Genomic DNA, 16,693 nt, shown 5'->3' with positions numbered 1-16,693 from the left:
TAAAATACTCATCTGTTTATATAATATAAAGTAAAGCTTTAAGACTATTATAAATAGTCAAATTAGTAGTTAATATATTATGAGCAGTTAATAAAATATAAATTTAAGTAGTAATTTTATAAAGAGTTAATATATTATAGCTAATAAAACAATTAAAATATTAATTATAAGTTAATATAGGTATTATAATAATAAGTAAAAGGTTAAAAAAGATGTTAAGAAATATATGTAAATAAAGTTTTAAAGTATAAAAATAAATATAATAGTTGTTAAAATATAACATCCTTTTATAATAATAATAACGCTAAACTTACTTTAATATTCTATATAAAATAAACTAATAAAGTTTAAGGTATAAAACCTTATATAAAAATACTTGATTTATTATAACTTATAACTATAATATTGATTATGTAACACGTATAGTTACGTAAACACCTTGTGTAATTAGCAGTTTAGCAGGTTACGTTTCAGGTTATCTTTCCCCTCACCTTTCCCTACTAGAGGATGCAACCTGCGAACAACAACAACCAGACTCATCACAATACATCTGTTCCCTTATTATTATCTATACAATTAAATGCTCATAAATGCTCGGAATTATTACCTTTTATCATAACATTACCACATCCATAACCTTATACTATATAGGCGCATATACTACGCCTCTGTATACGCTTATACCTGTGCTAACAATAGTAATAGTAATATTATTAATAATATTAAAAAATGATTATTTTTAAAAACTAATAAAGAGGTTAAAAATAAACGTTTTTTAAGCTTTAATAAAGAGGCTAAAGATATATTAATTAAGTAATATAGTAAAAAATATATTTCTAATACTTCTAATACTTCTTAATAATAAAGCTAATACTACTAAAAAATACCTAACTTTATTTTAATACTTATTAACTTAAACTATTATTAAACTAATATCTGTAACTACTTACTTTTTTTTTTAGAGATATATCATAATAAAACTTAATAAACTAATAATAAGTCTATTATATAGAGAATTATAGAGATATTAGTTTAAAATTAGTTTAAGTTATCTATTTTAAATATAAAATTTTAAAAAATTATAACTTTAAATAATTAAAATAAGACTAAATACTAACATATCTAAATAAGTTTTTTTTCATTTTTTAATAAATATTTTAAAAATTCTAATTAGTTTAGAAACTAAGGTTTTTTTTTCTAGTTAACTTTAGATTAATTAAAACGTCTAAAATAAGGGTATTATTATTTTAGCTAATTAACTGTATAAAATACCCTCTTTTAATTAGTTGATTAGTTGAATTAATTGAATGGGATTGAATCGGGTGCTGCGCTGGTATTACTTATGGAAACGAAACTCAAACATGACTGGAAGCATGCGAGACACATGTTCCGTTGTTGAGGGTGAATCTGTCGAGCTTCAGCGTGTAACATTAATTTCATATCCATTGCTCATTACGGACTGCAGGCTCTTCTACAATGAAATCCATTGCTCTGAGTTCAGGGCGATTGAAGAGCTGTATGCTGGGCCATATATTCCTTTCTTGAATGGCACAGCATTTGAGTTTGATCAGCTATTCTATCCCTCTTTCACCCCCGGCAAGCTTAACTTGGGATCATTTCACTACAGGCGATGTACTCTCGTCGGAAGGTGCTATGTCAACAATGTTGTTCACCAGACGCGATCCTACATTCCTCAGTTGACGGCGGTGGTAAGACCCCATATCCCATTGACCATAACTGGGTTTAATCTATTTGCGCTGAAGTTTGACTTGCAGCGTCAGTTCGTGGACCCGATTTCTCCTGAAAAGACCAACCATCATAACTACAACTGACATGTCAAGTTGGTGGCTTTATAGTCCTCCATGATGTTTCTTAGCTGGGATGATCCAAGCGTTAGCCTTAACCGTTGGTCCAAATATTCAATCCCGTCTTGATGCCTCCTTCTGGAGGAAGTCCCGCGTGAGTGGTTCTGTCATCAAGCTTCCCAGAGTTGTCCCAGCTCTTCCAGAATAGTGCATTGCCCGCCACAGCCTTAACAGTCAGAGCTTCATTGTTGTCGCACTCAACATAGTTACACCAGCTTTTATCCTCCAGAGTCCAGTTGATGTTGAGGTTCGGAAACTGCGTGCCGCACTTCTCGCAGGTCGCCTCTACGATGGCGAAGATGGTCGTCAGACGATGTGTCGTTGAGCCGTTGTGGTAATCGTCAAGGGGATCCAGGTGAGGGTTGAAGCGCTGACCAGCGCTGTATCGAGTCAGCTGAAGAGACTCATGCATGTTCTTAGGCGTGTACCCCTGGATTTCCGACGCGCGCTTGATAATCCGCCGGACGATAGGATCCTCGTCCGGGAGGAATGCGGTGCTACTGGTTCGGTCCGAGTCGTAGAGATTCTGGTTCTCCGCATCTACGTAAACCGTCGACCGTTCAAATAGAGGCTGCCTGTGGAAATGATCAGATGTGCCGGCAGATGACTGAAACGGACGCCACCTACCCCAGCTGCAGCAGGTGGTTTCTCTCGGCCCATGAGAGGAACCCCACGACGTATATCATCAGAGGGTCATAACTCAGAATTCGTATGGAGTACGTCTTCGGTAGCGGCTGGATAGCCAGTACCGAAGACATGTGAGGGGACACCCGTGGCCACAAGAGGACAATCGCTGGGATGAGCGTTCCAAACAGCAGCAGACGGTTCCAGGAGAAGAGATTCACCATTTTGTACTCAGTATAGGCCGAAAAGGCTTAACGATCGACGCCGCGTCCTGACAAAGTAATAAAATCCCGAGCGGTGTTGACAGCAGGCACTTTGCGGGGGTTCTTCAAGCATATCACAGGCTGATGGCGCTAACTTTCGGTCCGGCAGCCCATTTTAACAGCGGAGACCGACCGTTGGGGTGGGTAAACACCGAAAGTCAAAGTTTGAGGAAAACAAAAGATATTGACCGGCGGGATCTGCTGATTAACATTGTCGGCTTTCTCCATTCAGTTACGTTAGCGCTGCCATCTTGGCCTCCAGGATCAGATGAATCTTGATAAATACCCATGCCGTCACGGTGCGGCAATGCTATTGCACTAACTCATTAGAAGTCGCACCCAAGGCAAGAGCAAAGCAGTTCTCCTGCTATATCACGGCTGATCAACAAACCAACCATGAGGATCATCTCCAGATGGCTTGGCAGCACTCATCTCAGGCGAACACCGTTGCACGGCTGATCTTTCCGATACGTGTTATGTCAGTGCGAATATCCATTTCGTTTGGCCTCATCACGCCACTCCCCCTTGGCCAGCCCAGGTCCCGGGAAACCTTATGCGCCGACTAGAAGGTGCAAAGTTCTGGCCTGGCGTCTGTGCGTATGGGGTTCCTACAGGACAAGTTCGGACCTGCATTTACTTCCGGTGGGATATCGGGATTTTGAGAAAAACGAGGCTTGGTGCGACATGCGCGGAAGCCGTGGACACTGGCGCACCAGTTGCCAGATTCGATGTGTCGGCATGATATTGCGATGAAATTGGGGCTAGTTATATGTGGAGGCTGCCACAGCTATGAGGATCGCCCCAACACGACCCGGACCCTCCCAAACTTGTTGGAGAGCTTCAACGGGAGCGTCTCCCATAAACACAGTCGGGCGAGGTATCGACATTGAGACCCTGAAAGTCAATAAGAACTTTGCTTCGAGATTATTCATTAGATGGGTTGGATCCATGCTCTTTTCAGGTTAAAGTTGGCGACGGCTGTCTGGAGATACACCTGGCGATTCATCTCTGAACTCTGTTGGGTAACGGACCGAGCTCCTCTCACGAAAGGATAGCCTGGAGAATAGCTCCCATAAGGACTGTGATGGAAATTATTGCCGGCAGCTAGATCTTGGTGTCTTGACCCCTGGGTGAATCCTTGGCAGATCCGCGGGATGTTGCACGAGGTGGGAGTTTTTCTGCATCATATCCGATGTTTATACTACGCATGGACTACCAGACTAGCTTGTTGGTATAATTACTACTCTTGAAGTGTAAGACTGTTGACGACAACATTCTCGGCGAAAGAGCCCAGACCCAAATGAGGATGTCGTGATCGTGATATCCGATTGCAGGTTATCCAGGTGTTCCAAGCGGTGAACAACGACGTGAAACATCATCGGCAGGCCTTGCCAATTTTCATGACGGTTCATTTGAGCTGGGTTGACAAGCTAGGTCTCGGTATTTCTAGAAAAGGATGACTCATGATTCAACCACCCCTCCGCCTGGACGAATTGAAAATGACCTGGGTCTGATGATTGCGCGTTTTATCAACTTACGAGCTCCTCCAAGAAGCTTGGGTCTCGGGGCAATCCGACTTGGCTTCGTCTGACAGGCAGGCTCTGAACTATGACCAGTTGCCGGCTACCGATAGGAGTGTAGGATGCGATACTCATGGACGGTAGTTCCTTTGGTGTACGGCCTAGAACACTCATAGGCACCTTTACGCGCAGCTTTTAAGCTTATACTTGCCTGCATACTCAAATAGTGTCGCCTGATGGATCTGATGTCGTCGGAGGCGTTCATATGCAAGGCTGGATCGGTCCGAAGTACACTTGATGATAAGAATATTCAGCTAGTGTCATTTAAGTCTCCGTGATCTCCCCGGTAGTGCGTCAGAGATTCCATCCCCATTTCTCCAGTTTCGATATCATTTTGTATTATACTTACTATTAACAACATATTAACATGAAATTTGAAGTTGCCGTCGTCTTGTTCCTAGGTGCCATCGCCCAAGCGGTCCCTCGGGCGATGGTGGTTAGTGAGGGCAACACCTATTTACGGGACCTTGAGGTAAGACCGATAATGTCCTGTTTAACTACGTGTACCTGTGAGACCGTAATAACTCTTGTCATAAACTTCAGATAAAGAACGAGATTGCCGCTGGCACGGATGGCTCAGCTCCTGAATGGGTTGCTCGACCTAAAGGAGTGAAAATACCTCCATCCGGCCCCAGTAAGAAGCACAATTGAGGTATGTGGATACTGCAACGCCCAATCCCTTACTGTATACTGAAGTTCTTTGAGCGCAGATTCCGTTCTTTTCATTCGACGTAGCGAGAGACGAACGACTAAGGACTCTGATTTTACTCAATATTCATTTTAAGCATCGGTATCGCTAGGTATTTATCGATAGGAAATTGCCAATCCAAGCCGTCACCTTGCTTCTCGAACCCCGCAACTCAGACAAGACCAAGCCTCCATACTTTGGTCTTACTACCCGTCGGCCAAAATCTAGGGTGGGACAATGAAGATGAGTTCTCGGGCTTGTGTTGATGGGGGACGGGGTTTGGGAAGAGTAGCGGCAGTGTCTGTCTCGTCGGCGCGAACTTCCCTCTCCAAAGGAGATGGATATTGCTGCTGATGAGACTTCGTTTCATCACAGTCATTCTCACATAAATGAGCTTGGTCCTCCCACCATTCGTTTGGGTTCAATGTTGACTGCTCAACTCTTGTGCACGGGAGCCCTTCTGCTCGACACAGTCAGACGATAAAGTGCACAAAAAAAGCAAATGAGAACTATATCCATGCTTCTTAGCTACGATGATTCCATATTCGGCATTCTAAAGAAAACCGTCAACTCGCATCATGTTACATGTCTTTGGCCAGAAGGGTCAAAACTGACTCGGCAACAAGTGGGCCCACACAGATTCAGAAGCGCAGTTGCAGGACAAAGAAGGAGACGGCGCTCTATCACTAGAACATTTTCCAATAATAGCTGATGGACTCCATTTTCCGGGGATCACCTAGGTTGCCGTGGTTCGCAACTCTAGGGCGTTGCCGGAAGGCGTGTTCGGAAGTCGTAGTCACAACAGAGTCCGCGAGATGATTTCCGACTAGTTTATCCGCTCAGGTCGAATTAAATCCCCCTTCTCCGAGCCAGATGAGACGACATGGAACCGTTTCCAACCAAGACGCCACAGCACCACGGATAGACTGCACGGGTTTCCCAAATCTTTCACATGCGTCAGCAAATGCATCAAAAGGTTCATCAACCTTTCGCTTGGAAGCACCAGTTTTCTCTCCTGTGGCCAAGCAACGTTCATCTTTTCCAGTAAGCGAGAAAGGCAGAAGGATGAGGTTTGCCTCAAACGGATGACAGTTCGCTTGAGCTTGGGCATTTTTCGGATCCGCGTCTTGCCTTGGTGAAACGAAACACCTAGCAGACCACATCCCGGTGGGCGCTCGGCCGAGCGGGGATGAGGAGGTCGACACCAAGACCGCCTGAGGTCCAGCCGCATCTTTCTATCCTTGAAACATTATTCTAGCAAGAAAACCGACAAAATGGAAAGGTCCAAGAGCACATGCGCCCCAAGATAGACTTAGTCCTGTCACACGATGACAGGGTGCACGGATGGATCAGCAATCTGCAGCGTGTGTCATGATATTTCCAGTCTGAAGAACTGATGTCTTGGATGTCGTGCCTGGCGGACCTGTCCGCCCGGATCCGAACCCCAACATCTCCGCTGCAGGCCAGCCATCAACCGTACATGAGAGTTTTGCGCGATAATTTCTTGCCTGTTTCGAACAAATTTAGAAAGAGACTGCAAAGGGAAGCAGAAAATCATGAATCATATGAGGACTACGCCGTCCAATTGCGGAGGAAGATCGCCCGCACCGACATTCTCATGCGCATCCAGTGGTCCTCGGACGCGTGTGCTCGAGCCGGCGGGACGGACACTACCCGTCACGTAATGGCCTACCTGCGACAGAAGAGCACAGCTATTAGGGAGACAAACTGCCTACTTGCTATTTTAGCCCCAGTACGCATGGCATGCATGGCATGACGGGCACTCGATCCCAGATTTGGTCCGTGTCATTACATGTCATGTTAGATTTTCGCCGAGGCCCTCTCGACCTTCACCGGCTCTTAATAACCCCTCCCCTCGAAGTCAACAAACTCAAAAGCTTGCTCGAGTCAGCCCCTGAATGGCAGGGACTGCCTTTCAAATATCTTGAGTGTTCAGCCCATATTCCAGTAGTAACCATCCCGCTGGAAGCCGTCCTTTGCGTTTCGTTTCTGCCAAACGCAACAACACTTCTTCTGCTTATTACCAGACCACAGCTCACAATATTAAGACGGCATCTTGACAATAATGGTTTACACAGGGAAGCCCTCCGGAGGGTGCAAGCTGTGCAGGATAAGGAAGGTGAAATGCGACGAGGCGAAGCCGTTTTGCCAAAGATGCACCAAGTCGAAACGCCACTGTCCCGGCTACGGCGCCGTTGTCCGGGACCAGAGCAAGTCGGTCGACAAGCTCAAGAAGATGAGGTCCGGGAGCTCCGACAGCAACAGTGCTATCGACCCATCAATACCGATTAAGAGCGTTGAAGTAGATGACTGGTACTTGGATACGACGGCCATTACCACAAGGAGAGGTTCTACGCCAAACTTCAGATTGGGCGACAAGCAAGGCGACCTGATGAGTGTGTTTGAGAAGGTACCAGGAGGGTTGATGGACTCGTTGGATGAACAAGCTTCATGTCTTTTCTTGTCTGAATTCGTCAATGTGCCCTTAACACCGACTGCACGCGGGTACTACGCCTTCTTACCACGATTCCTAGGCAGCGGGACCGTATCGGCATGCCTTTCGCAGGCGTTCAAGGCCACATCCATGGCGGCATTAGCTATGAGGCAGTCGAAGGGTATGAGAGGTGCAGCACTGCTGCGCGCTCAGGAGCATCACATCAAGGCATTGAGGGCGGTCGGTCAGGCCATTGCGGACCCCAAGGAGATGAGAAGCGACCAGACGTTGGGAGCCGTAATTATGCTGGCATTTTATGAGGTAATTGATTGTCCGCGTGTCTTGAATGATCGTCACTAACTTCTCAATCTGAATAGACATTGATGTCCCAAGACTCTATGAAAGAGTACATCAGTCATCTCAAGGGCGCCGCACGTATTGTGCAGATGCGCGGGCAGCAGTGCCTCGAAACAGTTGAAGGGAAGGAACTCTTTGCAATGACGAGGAACCAGTGTCTCTCCGTGTCGAACATATTCAAAGAAGCCGAGATGTCCAGTTACTCGTGGCTTCTTTACAACGAAGCCATTCAGCAGAGCAACAAGCCGACTGTTGATATCAGTCTCATGGCCAGTCAGATTCAGCAGGCTGTCGACGGCATCATTGCCAAGGCCAGCTCACCGAGTCCCGAAGCGATTGAGAAAATGACGGAGCTGGTTGTAAAGGCACGACGATTGGAAGCAGAGTTTCGCAAAATCAACGACAACAACCCGAGTCCTACGTGGAAGGTCGAGACGGCGGAATACGTTTTCGATCGAACCGATGAAGAGCTTGATACGGAGCCGACTTTCGAGGGGCAGGTGTACAAGTTCTTCAATCTTCCTATGGCCGTATTGCACTTGGTCACTTGGTGTACTCATCTCAACTTGATCACGACCATGATGCGAGCTTCGTCATGGCTCGCCTCGGCTGGGAAGGAAATGTTCAAGGATGATGACGAGTATGATGAGCTAAATCGGATAGCCACCACCCGGGTTGAGGATATTGTTGGGGCAGTTCCGTACTTCTGCAGTTGGAACGGGTACGGAGTGATCGTGTCACAGTTTCCTTGTGGTACCACCAAGCCTGATGATCCTCTCAAGGGAGAGGCTGGGCTCATCGTTATGTGGCCGGTGGCCATGGCGATGAAGAGCGAATGGGCAACAGCACGGCAGAGACGATACCTCAGAGGAAGGCTCCGGTACATCGCAGACGTATCCGGCATCAATCAGGCGCGGTTCTTTGTCAACGAAGTTTAATCAGTTTTCTTTTGCCCGGGTTTAGAATTTTGGATGGCATTTGGGTTGAATTTCAAGCGCGCTAGACGAGATACCACTCAGCAAACGGCGCTGGGGTGACGGCTAATGTGAGCTTACGATCTCGAGTTCGACGGTCACGATTATTACATGATTTAATGGACCACTTTGCGGTTAGGGTAATTGATACAATTGACGAACGCATACCCAGCAGACGTGCCTATTCATTCATGAAGACATCGTCAAATCGACACTAGTTTGAGCGCAATCACCACACAGGGGGTTCCAAATGTGACGTCTACATATTTCGACATTCGCACTCGCATTGGCTGGGCTTTTCATACACCATGCAGTTTCTGACAGCTGCATCAAGACACAAATTTAGCATCTTCGCCCAGAACGACGAAGTCTGCATTCTGCAGTGTCCAGGCTTTCGCCGTCAGCGTTAGGACGTCCTGAAATACCTAGTCCCCCTTGGGCTAGCCGGCTTGGTCGATAGTTTCATCCCATCACCCACCGAACCAGCTTGCGTTTCGGCCGTTCATTAGTTGCAGGGCTCCGAGGCTGTCCAAACTGTGATTAGATTCTGACTGAAAGGGGTCGGCAGCTCGTGAGTTATGGCTGTGCAGCGATGCGCCTGGCAGCATTACGGCTGCGGGAAGAGGGTAACTTGGTTTTCCGGATGTGATTAACGTGTTCATTTTCTTACCACGGTCAAATGATGATATCCAATCGGTTTCGAACAGCTATTTGGATGCACAGGTAGCGTTGCTGCGTTAGAAATTCCGGATTTTACAATGTGCGAAAAATTAAACGGATACGAGCCACCTCCGGTTTCGCTTTCGCGAAGCAATAGCTTTGGACAGTGAAGCTGCGTTCTCGTTCAAAGATGCTTCCAGTGGGCGTCGATAGAATGCTTAAGTGAGCTGCTTCTACAGTTGTGTCTGCACTTCCATTCCAGACGAACCAAAGCACACCTCATCGTCAGACCACTCTCCCCGTTGGAAGGGCGGCACATCGCCGTTCGAGCCCGTCGGCGGGACTATTCATCCCACAAACTCCGTGCGGCAGCAAGATCTATGTGACCTGGGGAATCGGAAAGTTCATCCGTGGTCTCGTCTCCGGTCTTTAGCTATTCGAAAATGACGAGATCGTGCCTGGTCGCTAAGGAGAGATGCTTTGAAGAAGTCGCATGGTTTGCCAGGGATACTAAGCGAGGTAATGCCAATTCGACATACATGCGATCTGATGTATGTCACCCACAAATGGCAGCCTGGCTTGAACTTGTGACGTGATCTGGTCCGAAAGTCGGCTAGGACGTGGAGCGAACGCGATAGCGAGGAGTACCCCAGGAGCGAATATCAACATTCTCGATGATTTCAACTTGATGACACCGTCATTGAGATGCACGAAGAAGTATTTTACCCGACGTCTTGGGACCCAGGCGCCGCCGGCGGGATATGCACAGATGGTTTCTAGCATTTTGCCAGGGGCCTTCGTTTGCGCCAAAGAGTTGCGATGAGCATTGCTTGGCTCCGAACCACCGAAACATGCTCGGATGTCGTTCGCGTTCGAAGAAGAATCCCGAGATTCTCGCAAACAGTTTATTTGAAATGGTCTTTGAGACTTGTAGCATGCTGAATTCCTAGCTATCAAGCATCTCATGTGCTGTAAACAACGGCTACCGTCATATTCGGTGCGTTCGTTGGATATGATGTCGCAAAGGTTTGAGCTTCCATGTGTTTGGCGTCTCGATGATGCTGGCGCTTTTAACTGAGATTGGAACCACTCTAAACGAGCTTTTATCAAGCGTATACTCACTCGGTCGCCTGTTGCCCGCTTGAACCTTCACTATACTCCATAGCAAGATGCTATCATGCATGATGGCCCATGGGAATTATGAAAGTAAATAGAAGAGGCAGATCAATTGATTTTCTTCATTGTTACCCCTGAGATTGTCTACATAGACTTTGTATTCGATAGTATTTGTTCCCTATATTTCTGTCCGTATTCTGCCGATTTCTCCATCGGATACCGGACCATTTTGTGTGTTCGGGACCTAGGTTAATCGTATTGTTAGTTTGAATTTACACAATTCGTGGAACCGAGATGTCTGCGTCCTAGTACTTAAAAATCAGCTCACCTACTGATGGTCGTCGGAAACTGTGAAACGGGAAGACGAGTCGAGGTAGAACAACCGCAATAAGTGCTTTTCATTCCCCTTGATAGTTAGTGTGAACCATCAAACGCACATTTGACTGTATTGCCCCTGATCTGAACACACGTGTAAAAAAGTATAGGCGACTTTCCCCTGAGAAGATGAGACGCAGGGCAATCGTAACACTTCATCTTCGGTTTCCAGTCACAGTCGAGCTTCTCAGCTTCTTTGGCTCTGAAGCGATTCCCCTCGCCTTGACTCAACTCTTGGATTAACCTCGTCAACTTTATCTTTCATCGTTCGAAGAAGTATGTGTGAGTATTCTAGACAGAACCAGTGCAGCCCAAGCCCTGTACTTCGTTCATTGCCACAAGAATACCCGTCGTCATCATCATCACTTGTCTCGGAGTATTCCCTCATCGAAAGCTCCCTACATAATACAGCCATCCTTCAGGGTCATGTGGTCCACTTTCTCCGTACTGCCCCGTGAAATTTGAACAGGAGGCTACTGAAAACCAGCATACCGAAAGCTCACCATGTAAAAGCGCGATTCGCGTACCATTCTCTTGCAATCCTGTTTCTCGAAGTCAATTTAAGTCCCACCCACAATCCATGTTCATTATCAGTATGCAACTCGCTGTCACACCCGACCCTCGATCACTGACATACCCCATCTGATTTCCGCTCCCATTCAGAAGGGGAGATGGGAGTTTCTCCGCGGCTTGCCCTCGAAGAATCACTGGACTTTAAATGCTTGGAAGTTTGAGAATGTCACGGAGATTCTGCACATACACACCCACACGCAATCGCGTGAATGGCCGCAAGATTTCATAGTCTGGCAGACCGTCTGCTATAGAGCGTTGTCGTCAAGGCTGCATGTGAGCGGGACATCGCATGGACTTTAGTTGTCGCGACCCCAAGGATGAAGAATCATCAGATATTCTACAGTCTGTCACCACCCGGCATATATTGCAGCCTATTGAACGTTCCTACGGATGCCCGATTTCCATTCAACCCCCGTCTGTCGGCAAGAAGTCGACAGGCTTACTGATCTGAGGCGGTGCCACAACAGCCAGAGTATCAGATCTGCTTTACTCGTCAATACCAGTCACAAACTATCTGTTCCTTTGTAAAGATTCTGCTTACGTCAATACCTTCTGTTATCCTCAGCATTCCATGTTCGAAGGGCTGATGTAGTCGCTTAACCTCAGTCGCATGACCATTCACAAGCATCAGCTATAAAATAAAACAGAAATTTTCATACTTTACTACTCGACAAGCAATGGCTCTGGCCCACTCGCGTTCTAAATCGTAGAGTCTATCGTGGTGAGCTTCGCTGGGCTAGGAACTAGGTCCCTGTCAGGCGTGTGTCGCTAATGATGAAAAAGGGCATATTGGTTTTTCTACGGTGCTATTGCTCGCCATACGTTGTTGGTCTTTGCTTATTCCGCGTGAATAATTAGTATCCAGTGCGACCAAATTCTTCATAAAGTGCGCCTATTACGCATGAACAACCGTCACGTAGGGGCCAGAGCCTCTTGCATGCTGAACAAAATTTCTCGTGGCGCGAGCGGCCCGGGGGATTTCCTCTGTGGGGAGAACTTCGAGAGTTTTGTAGCCTCTCGTCCCATTTATACATTTACCACTATTCAATGCTGTTGGCCTTCTACAGTGCACACATAAATACGAATGTGCGTGTCTCGAATGTTACCATCAACGGCAAATGAGAGCAATCTCTGGGCTCAGTACTCGCGGACTCTCACGTCTCCTTACGATCGAACCAGTCGCAGTACAGCGTAAGGCTCCCATATTGACGCTGTCTCGCATTGATGAATCCGCATGCGCCGTATCTCGCGCCGTCTTCGTCTATCTATACAGCGTTGAATAAATTACGTCCAGAGGCCTCTATTGCAAACGGTATTCCACAGCAGGATGAATGGCATTTCCCGCGCACTACAAATACTAATCATGTGTCTTCGAAGAGCATACCAGCTCCCAATCGCCTACGATGTTCAATTTGTGCTCAAAGCACGTTACTTGCTTGCACCAAATCCAAATTATACAAATGTGAGTTACGCTCCAGAGCAGCAGTGAAAACGTATCAAAAGGCGAAATCGCCAAATGACTCTGCGCACGCCGATCCCTACAGCGCAGGATTCCTTCGAGAGGGCTTGGAGTACATAAATTGGCCTCTCTTTCCCAGACTGAGTTTCGTGGGCGCAGAATCAGGTCGTTGTTCGAATGGAATAACTTTGATAACTTGAGTTTACCTTGCGTCGGCCCTAAAAGACACTGGAGGCGAGCACCATGATCTATCACACAGACTTTATTCGCCTTGGCCTCTTGCATCACTCCCATCCATCCCCTTCAATTTATTCCCAAGTAGCACAACATAATACACCAATGACGAGCCCCAAACATCAGGATTGCCAAGATGAGGCTGCGCAGCAGGATCGTGTTGGAGAAACTCGACGGTTGACCACTCAATTCTGATCGGGATAGAACATATCAACTGACGACCTTGATTCGTGCAATCAATTCGCTGTGTGGCTATTACTTGCCATGGGAACTTGGTGTATTCTAAACTTCTACACGCCTGGCATCTCTCGCGTGTGGATGGACAGCGCATCCCGCTCCGGTCCCCGCCAACGGCATCCCCACAGGCCGGCTCCGCTCCGTCTGCCCGATCCGGACATATCACCCCGATACCTGACATTTCTCCTCACATCGCCCACAGTTCAGCGTCAACGAAGGACCTCAAATCTCACGAAGCAGTCAAACATTATGCATTACTATATCCTCGATCCTCATTCTCCAACCCCTTTCCTGCTCCCCATCCACCGACTCCCTCCATTCTAAGGTGTTCATCACCTAAGCCGCACACAGCGTCAACGTCACATCCCCATCGCTCCCGCAAACCTTCACCTGGCTGCCCCCCGGATTCGTCCCACTACCCCACACAATCTCGCCACACCCAGCCTTCCCCTTAACCGTGATCTTCTTCCCAGCAAACGCGTCCCCAAACACCGTGCTCAGATCATACCACACCTGGCTCCCGTCCAGGTTATACGCGAAATTCAGCTGCGCGGCGCCGGTGTACAGCCCGTCCCGTGCGTTCGTGACTTTCAGGGATTTGCCGCCGGTGGTCGCGTCCCGCACGAAGGTCTCGCCGTAGGAGCCGCCGTTGGGGGAGAGCGTGTTGGCGGCGGAGACGGAGCCGCCGACGGACCAGAGGGTGACTTCGGTCGGGCAGCGGTTGACGACGACGGCGCGGCCGAGGGCGTCGGCGCCGAGGGCGAGGGTGAGGGGGAGGAGGAGGGATGGGAGCTGCATTTTTGGTTTTGTGGTGGTTGGAGTTTTGTGGTTGTGGGAGGTAGAGATTGTGATGATGCTGATGATGAGAACGGGAGGTGAGTTGTTGAAAGCTCCGTTGACTTATATACCTGGATCGTGGTAGCAATGACGACGGAAGAGACTTCAAGACGTCGTCGGCTTCCTCGGGCGATATGCCCTACAGCCCCAGACCCAAGAAAAAATACGAGCGGTCGATCCGTACTGTCATGACATTATCCCAAAGAGGTTGACAGCCCGCCAAATCCTCCCTCAAACACACACCGACAACACCACTCGTCTCCAGCGATCCAGATAATCACCCTCTCCAAATCGCCGAACCAAGACAAACCCGCCCCTCAACAAACCACCCACGATGTCACGACACTCCGGACGAACACGAGGTTTAGTAGATGAAAAATGACGTTGTGGGATCGCCATCACCAAAATCATCATAACCGCGTGACGGACAGAATACGAGATTCTGTGCCTGCATGCAACATCGGCTGCGGAGCCGCTCAGCATTGGCATTGCCGTTTGTGGGCGTTCTTGTTTTTCCTCTCCCCTCTCCCGGGATGGGCTGACATGGTGTGTGGGTCAGATCTGGGACGCCTTTCCCCGCATCTCCGGCGCGGCTATCGGAGGCATCTCGTCGCTGTGCCTCTCATGCTCATTCGTACCCGACGACTGCGAGAAGGGAAGGGCGGACGAAGCTAGCGCCGGGCGGGATGGGCAACTCTTCCTTTTGCCGTGTCCAGAATAGCATCTCCTCGGCTTTCAGCTGAACACGGTACTTGACAACGTTAGAGACATTTGACGTTGAAAGTCAGACATGCATGGGACGGTTTGGCCCTTGCCTCAGCTGAGCTTTCTGCTGTTGGGCAAGGGACGAAATATGGACCCCAACATATGTCGATGAGAACTGGTGAGCTGGGCGGGGTTCGCCCAGGAGCTTAGCGCATGCGCCAAGCATCGTACCACTTCAGGTAACGTTGCGGTGGTGGATTGAGGTACAAACAGAAACGATATTAGAAGGTAGAAAGATCAAGTTCTTGTCGGGTATATCCACGTTCCGTCGTCCCAGTTGCGCCGATTGCGCCAGCATTCCCAAACCCCTTTGCAAAGCCTTTTTCCAACACAAACGAACACACGAACGGTCCTCTCGGGTCCCTCATCGCGGGGGGGGGGGGGGGGTATCTTACATGTAAATCTCATAATCCACAAGGCCTCCCGCAGCCATCACAATATGTAAAAATGAAATCGTACTGCACACATCTCACACGCCCACTTGGGCGATGGGTATTCAAGAAAAGTTGGGAGAACCAAAGGTCGGCATGGTGGAACCTTCTTTCTTGCGCTCTCTCTTTGCGTAAATCAGGCCGCAGACATTGCAGAGGGTGCTGGGGCCGTCCGGGCCGGGCCGCCACTCGGGGGTGTCGACGCGGTGGCACTTGTGGCACGAGAACTCGACCTTGCGGCGGTTTTTGGTGCGGCCGGCGGTGCTCGCGTAGTCGGGCATGGCCATGCCGGCCTGGCTGGTGGAAGGGCCGACTGCGCCGAACTGCTCCTCCACGCTCTTTCGCTTGTGGTGGCCCGGGTCATCCTTCCGGAGGGCCATAATCTGGCTGATGTCGCGAGCGATGCCATGTGACAGCCTGGTCATGGCGCGTATGTCGCTGTCGCTGGGCAGAGCCTGGTCGTTGGTGGTGTCATAACCACCGTCGGGGCCGGGGCCATTGTAGGCGGCGAAGTTTTCCGTCAGGCGAAGCAGCTGCTTTGCGCCATGGCGAATCTGTAGGATGATTAAAATGTTAGAACGGAGTTGATGGATTGATGGGAAACGGGGATGTTGTAGGATGATGGTGGAGGTGGGCAGGGTAGATAAGGATGATAAGCAGATAAGGCAGAAAGCAGTACAGGAAGTAGAAAGGACTCACGCGTTGATGGCTCTCGCCCTGCTTCAGGTGATTGAAGGAGAGGCGAGGAGGGGTGGCAGAGTCTGCTTTTCCATCGCTACTGAGGTCGCCGCGGGAGCCGGATGCCGCCGAAGATGCCGGGTTGGGTTTGGGGATACCGGCGGCATCACGGCCTCTGGGCGACGACTCAGATCTCGAGGGTGAAGCGGATCGTGAACTCTTGGGGCCGGAAGGCATCAATCGAGCCGGGGGCCCACGGGCGGGTCGAAAGCAGAGGCTTCGCACGTGGGGCCGCACGGTAATGGCGTGGGACGGAATTTTGAAGAATCGGATGGGGGAAATGATGGCAAAGTCGAAATGTCTGTATCTGAATCTGATCGATTCCGGGAGCGGCCAGGCCCGGCGTCCGTCACTCACTCACGGGGGGTGGGCTGCGCTGCGCGACGCTGCGACCGCGCGCGGAGGGCGGAGCGAGACGATCGATCGAACGGCGGCAGCAGATCAGAGGTCGGACGGCGGTAG

At 48.9% G+C, this 16,693-nt stretch overlaps 4 protein-coding genes across 4 annotated transcripts; 1 reads left to right on the top strand and 3 right to left on the bottom strand.

Annotated features, from left to right (window-relative positions):
* Positions 1-1,899: 1,899 nt before the first annotated feature.
* P4H3 (putative prolyl 4-hydroxylase 3) lies at positions 1,900-2,713 on the bottom strand (the record flags this gene model as incomplete). Its single annotated transcript, XM_037315444.1, has 2 exons — positions 1,900-2,440; positions 2,493-2,713. The coding sequence occupies 2 exons, from the start codon at positions 2,711-2,713 to the stop codon at positions 1,900-1,902; spliced, it is 762 nt and encodes a 253-aa protein (XP_037184571.1).
* Positions 2,714-7,106: 4,393 nt separating this feature from the next.
* CGCA056_v000182 (Transcriptional regulatory protein moc3) lies at positions 7,107-8,770 on the top strand (the record flags this gene model as incomplete). Its single annotated transcript, XM_037315443.1, has 2 exons — positions 7,107-7,796; positions 7,853-8,770. The coding sequence occupies 2 exons, from the start codon at positions 7,107-7,109 to the stop codon at positions 8,768-8,770; spliced, it is 1,608 nt and encodes a 535-aa protein (XP_037184570.1).
* A 5,026-nt stretch (positions 8,771-13,796) lies between these two features.
* CGCA056_v000181 (Antigenic thaumatin-like protein) lies at positions 13,797-14,258 on the bottom strand (the record flags this gene model as incomplete). The annotated part of the gene is made up of 1 exon (XM_037315442.1): positions 13,797-14,258. One exon carries the CDS (start codon positions 14,256-14,258, stop codon positions 13,797-13,799), a length of 462 nt encoding a protein of 153 aa, XP_037184573.1.
* A 1,300-nt stretch (positions 14,259-15,558) lies between these two features.
* gtaG-1 (GATA zinc finger domain-containing protein 7) lies at positions 15,559-16,408 on the bottom strand (the record flags this gene model as incomplete). Its single annotated transcript, XM_037315441.1, has 2 exons — positions 15,559-16,047; positions 16,193-16,408. The coding sequence occupies 2 exons, from the start codon at positions 16,406-16,408 to the stop codon at positions 15,559-15,561; spliced, it is 705 nt and encodes a 234-aa protein (XP_037184572.1).
* Between the last annotated feature and the right edge of the window lie 285 nt (positions 16,409-16,693).

The sequence above is a fragment of the Colletotrichum aenigma genome, assembly GCF_013390185.1.
Source record: "Colletotrichum aenigma strain Cg56 chromosome Unknown KSG_Cg56_contig01, whole genome shotgun sequence".
NCBI lineage: Eukaryota > Fungi > Ascomycota > Sordariomycetes > Glomerellales > Glomerellaceae > Colletotrichum > Colletotrichum aenigma.
Note: the sequence above shows the minus strand (reverse complement) of the source record. Positions and strands in the feature narration are given on the sequence as shown.